The sequence below is a fragment of the Sinocyclocheilus anshuiensis genome, unplaced genomic scaffold (genome assembly GCF_001515605.1).
Source record: "Sinocyclocheilus anshuiensis isolate Anshui unplaced genomic scaffold, SAMN03320099.WGS_v1.1 scaffold1051, whole genome shotgun sequence".
Lineage (NCBI taxonomy): Eukaryota > Metazoa > Chordata > Actinopteri > Cypriniformes > Cyprinidae > Sinocyclocheilus > Sinocyclocheilus anshuiensis.
Window position 1 is genome coordinate 956,921 of NW_015546234.1, and position 5,468 is coordinate 962,388.

General features: G+C 36.1%; 1 protein-coding gene across 2 annotated transcripts in view; it reads left to right on the top strand.

Annotated features, from left to right (window-relative positions):
• The first annotated feature begins 355 nt into the window (after window positions 1-355).
• The window catches only part of LOC107701491 (protein kinase C eta type-like), a 16,731-nt gene continuing 11,618 nt past the window's right edge, over window positions 356-5,468 (top strand). Inside the window, exons 1-9 of one of the 2 annotated variants that reach the window (XM_016503508.1) lie at window positions 356-415; window positions 777-1,155; window positions 3,731-3,794; window positions 4,249-4,405; window positions 4,519-4,553; window positions 4,651-4,730; window positions 4,819-4,948; window positions 5,038-5,168; window positions 5,303-5,449. In XM_016503508.1, the coding sequence (XP_016358994.1) occupies window positions 814-1,155; window positions 3,731-3,794; window positions 4,249-4,405; window positions 4,519-4,553; window positions 4,651-4,730; window positions 4,819-4,948; window positions 5,038-5,168; window positions 5,303-5,449 (1,086 nt within the window). In that variant the 5' untranslated portion in view covers window positions 356-415; window positions 777-813. Of the gene's footprint in view, window positions 416-636; window positions 1,156-3,730; window positions 3,795-4,248; window positions 4,406-4,518; window positions 4,554-4,650; window positions 4,731-4,818; window positions 4,949-5,037; window positions 5,169-5,302; window positions 5,450-5,468 lie in introns of those variants that run through there. The other variant, XM_016503507.1, reaches the window with a different exon arrangement.

Genomic DNA, 5,468 nt, shown 5'->3' on the forward strand with positions numbered 1-5,468 from the left:
TCCTCATCACCCCAATTTCAATCCGTTTTTGAATCATTGTTGTTTCTCATGCATCATTGATCGCAAATCAAATTATATGATGTGTAAAATGTTACTTACTTCAAACTATATTAGCTATAATAATATATTAGTAAATAATGTATTAGATAATATAATAGTTATTATAGGCTACTTCAGATTCAGATATTAGATTCAGTTGCTGACATTCACATTGCAGGGCTTGAGGCAAAGCAGGTGCTATGTTTTAGTATTTTCTTCATGCAATGAAGCCTCATATTAGTTTTTGATTGACAGCATTTAAACTAGTAGTTGTGTAGGCCACAGTATCTGGAAAACCTGCTGCAGTCTAGCCCTGATAGTGATTCATTCAAAATGAATGGATTCCCGTCTGTTGGTAAGGGAAGTACAGAGTCAGGTGTGTCTAATCATCGGCTTGGTTTTGTTATGCTAGCATTGTCTGCATAGTTTCTATATGCTAGATGACGGCACAAACACGGAATGAGGCATGTACTCATGAAAGCCTGACGCTGTATTTCACACAGCTCAACAGAGAGAGACAGAGAGGTGTACGATTTCCTGCAAAGGACGTTAGCTCAGCTCTCAGCTGTGGTTTGCTGTTTTAGTTTTTATACTAAATGGATTATGTCACGCAAAGGCTTTCTTCATATTTCTAAATTTCTTTGAACATATTGTTTTGTTCTTTATTATGAGTTCGTGTTAACTGAAAAAAACACGTTTACTATATGACTGTTTTGTTTTGATTTATTGCATAGTAGGTTTGTTGCATCGAATATTAAATATTGGAGCCACATTATGAAATTCAACGGATATATGAGGCTGCGTATCGGGGAGGCGGTGGATTTAAAACCAACAACTTTTTCAACTCGTCACACCTTTCATAAGAAAATCGTCCTGGATCCTTATATCGTTGTTAAAGTTGATAATGTGAAAGTTGCACAGACCGCCACAAAATCGAAGACCAACAAACCGACCTTCAGTGATGAATTCTGCCCGTACATCTCAAATGGCAAGGAGCTGGAACTGGCTGTTTTCCATAACACTCCTATAGGATACGACGATTTTGTCGCCAATTACAGAATCCAGCTTGATGAATTGATAACGTCGTCAAACACAAGACAAACGTTTGAAGGATGGGTGAGTTTCTACTGTGTATAACAGGAATTGTGCCTTAATACACACAGGACCGGTTGCATTGACTGCTTAGACTAGTAAAATGTCTTCTATTTTTTTGTTCTTCAGGATTGATCATAACTTTTTTAATTCACATGCAAAAAAATGTAGATTGGTCTAATTTGAATCTGAAAAGTGAGATTGATTATCCCTTGGCTAACTGTTAGTTGGTCAAACTATAGTTTGTAAGAGACAGCCTTAAAGGGATCGTTCACCCATAAATGACAATTCTGCTAAACAGTTGATGGTAGCCATTGACTTCCATAGTATGGAAAAAAATACTATGGCAGTCAGCGGCTACCGTCAACTGTCAGGTTACCAACATTCTTCAAAATATCTTCTTTTGTGTTCAACAGAAGAATGAAACTCATACATGATTGGGACAACTTGAGGTTGAGTAAATGATGACAGTATTTTCATTTTTTGGGCAAACTATCCCTTTAACATAGTGGCTATGTTTATGCAGATGTCCCATATAGAGAGGGGTTTTACAATAATTATAGTTATCGCGACTCGCGAGGTTATCTGACGTTTTTAACTTATTGAAATGTTGTGGAACTTTTTTTGTTACTTGAGTGTGAATATAAATAAAAATGTAAAAATAAAATAAATAATTTAAAAATAATAATAAAAAAGAAGAAGAATCGGCCTACGTTCTTGGAAACCCCACAACCACCCCCACCCCCAATTTCGCACCCTTTACTTTTGATATAAATACTTTAATGTATATTTACATACAAAATGCAATGAAATACAAACTAAGAAAGATATGAAAACCATTGGCCTCTTTTTTGCAGTTTTAATCTTTGCTGTCTACAGGCCTATCAGTGTTCTTGTAAAAGGGTCCTGTCGCTTTCATTTGTGCAATAACTAGGTCGTGCTCAAAACCACATGTTGCACCCCACCATGCATCACGGAAGCTTTCAGGGCGTTGCATTATCTTGCATCTATATGGTAACTGGGGATGTGTGGTTTGATGTAGGCCTACTTGTGTTCTGCTTTTGCTTTAGTCCAAGCGCTAAAATCTGGTCAAATCAGTCCTTGTGAAATTCTTGAAAAAGAAATTCTCGAAAGTCTTGAATCATCTGATGGTGAGGGTGTTTAAGGTTATTATGTTTCATGCTAAAACATGTTTAAAAATTATACATGAAAAATTTTCAAGGTTACAGGTATTTGACACTGAACATAATAGCATTATTTTTAGTATTTGCTTTAGGCCTCATTTGGATGGTAGAGTTTTAGAATATTCCTCATGGTCACAGTTTCCCACCCTAACAATCACAACATTATAGCTTACAGTAAATGCGCTGGTTATTTTGCAAATGTGGTTCTCACTCTGTTTGTGGGGGATGTGTTTGCAAACTCACGTACCACCAATGCAGACATGCTGCTTAACCAAACTAGCTGGATTCCTCTCTCTGCCCCTTAGAACCTCTCCTGTGTTTTACCTCTTACGTTCCCCACATGTACACCTTGCAATGGTGATCAGCAGAACTTAAATGGACATTTTGTAATGATATCCACCTGGTTGTGTGGTCTGAAGTGTAATTTTAAAGCCAGCTGCCAAACATATCTGACATACAAACATACAAGACTTCACAGCTGAGAGTTACTCAAGGAAATACTAGTTATCCTTGCATCTCTCAAGTGCGGTTTACTGGCAACCTATTTATTGTGTTTTATATAATAATAATAATTTAAAAAAAAGTGTCCTATCAAATGCTTGGTTGGTCTTTTTATATTTTCTGCTGTTTAAATACTATTCAAGTGGTTGGTTCAATACTTACAATACAAAACCTTCCAGTCCCTTAAGCGCTTGTTGTGTTTGGTGGTGCGTGCTGTGAACTTGACTCCCTGAACCAGCTTGTCCTGCTTTCCTGGTCTTGCCTCGTGTTACAGGAATTCCTCCCACATGGCAGGGCAAGCTAAATGATAATAAGTGAGAGAATGACTTAGATGGCAAGATAGAATGACTGTGACTGTAATAGAAGGTCAGTGTGACTAGCTAGAGATACAACTCTGATAATATACTGCAGTTTAATTGTTGTATTATACAGTGTTGTAATTTATTATACAATAAATCAAACAAGCTTTCACTTAGTAATAAGAGCTCACAGCATTTTTCTTTCATGCTAAGTGGTAACCACATCACACAGTAGCCACGTCCTTCACTCTAAAAGCATTTCCATTTACCTAAATGTGTCACCTTTAACATCAGGGTCAGCTTAGTGAAAAAATTTGGGGCTTTTTTAAAATGATTTTTAAATATTTAAGTGTGCAGGCTAACACAATATTTTTTACAGCTGATATAATCACATTGTGAACTAAATAAAAGTATTTTAAAATGTTTAGGATTTTAAATATAATTTTGTTTAGTTTGTTTTTGCAGGAGATAAAGTATGTCCTCCATATATCAGGCCTGCAAAATATCGGGCACAAATGTTAGGAAGCTTTTGTTAAAAGTGATATTTTATCAGCACTTACAGTAGTATTTAGTGAGCTTTTAAAGTCTAATCTCACTGAGTATCTCCTCTTCCAGGTGAATCTGGAACCAGAGGGAAGTGTCTATATCACCATCTCTCTCACCGGCTCCTTTACAGATGGTTAGCTGTTTTCGATAACTAGATATTTTATTTTATTTTTTTTTATTATGACTATTTATTTTAATTATTATTATATACAAATCAATTATGTTATGTGTACTTAGTTATTTAATTTTAATATAATTATGCTGATTGTGTGTTTGTGAAGATTTACTAATTATTAGTTAGAACATTTACAGTAGACAGTTAAGCTATAAATTAAACCTGGTGTGCCATGATAGAATAGAATGATGATAGAAATGTTTTGTTCACAATTGTTGGTCTCTTAAACAAAGATTTTGTTGTATTTTTGTCTTTCAACATAATATACAAGCTCTCTTTTAAGTTTTATTCTGTTTTTAAAAATTGTAAGGATCATAACAATTAAACTAGCACTTACCCACAACACTTTAACTTTATGCTTAATTTTGTCAGCAATTTAATTGTACTTACTGAGTGTTGCCATCAAATTCAGATGAAGCTGTGAATGGACTGAGACCCCATAAAATGTTTACAAGAGAAAGGCAAAAAGCTTTGAAGAAAAGAAAGGTCCACCAAGTCTGTGGACATAAGTTTATGGCAACCTTCCTTCCCCAGCCTACTTTTTGCTGCCATTGCAAAAACTTCATCTGGTGAGACTTGCACAGAAATAATGCACACCTTCATGCACATAAAACAATCAACAAATCAGACCCACTTAATACATGTTATGCCAAGTGGTTATAAATATATCATCATTCCCCAGGGGTGTTTTTGGAAAGCAAGGTTATCAGTGTCAAGGTGAGTATGTTTACTATTAGTGGAATTTTCCCATATGCTTTAACATACTGCATGCACAAGGATTAATAACATTGACTTTTATGCCTCATTATTCTAGTGTGTGCATGTGTGGTTCATAAGAGGTGTCATGATTTGGTTGTCACTGAGTGTACACGTATGAAGAAAGATTCAAATGAGGTAAGAGTGTGCGTATGTAAATGCATATGTGATGACAAAATTGTGTCTTGTGGATCAATTTCCCACATACATATTATTTTGTGTACAGGGCCAAAGACAGGGCTTTGGCATCAACCTACCCCACCAGTTTAGAGAGCACAACTACAAAGTTCCCACATACTGTAACCACTGTGGATCTTTACTTTATGGCCTGATAAAACAGGGTCTCCAATGCAAGAGTAAGCACATATTTACTCGACTTGAAATACATTGAAATACATTAGATGCAAGATTGCTGTTGTCATCTGTGTGGCATGGATTTATCCAGGTTGCAAGATGAACATTCACAAACGCTGCGAAGAGAATGTTGCACTTAACTGTGGGGTGAACAGTGCTGAGTTGGCCAGCAAATTGTCAGAGATTGGAATGCTCAACACGCTTTCCAAACGAAAGTCTCAGGTAATGTCATAAGAACTGTCTCAAAAACCTTCTTTTATCAGGGAATATTTGTTTTTGTTAAATGCAATGCACATTTATTTTGTGAGATATTTCTCCACATTTGCGTTTGGTTAAATATTGGTGTATTTTTTCAGAGTTCTCTGCACATGACAGGAATAAGAGGTCAGAACTCCATTAAAAGCGTACAGACAACGTTTGAGGAGCCAGTGGAAGAGACTGTTAAAATTGTTCTGGAAGACTTCAGTTTTTTGCAGGTGTTGGGAAAAGGCAGCTTTGGCAAGGTGAGAGACACAACCCACG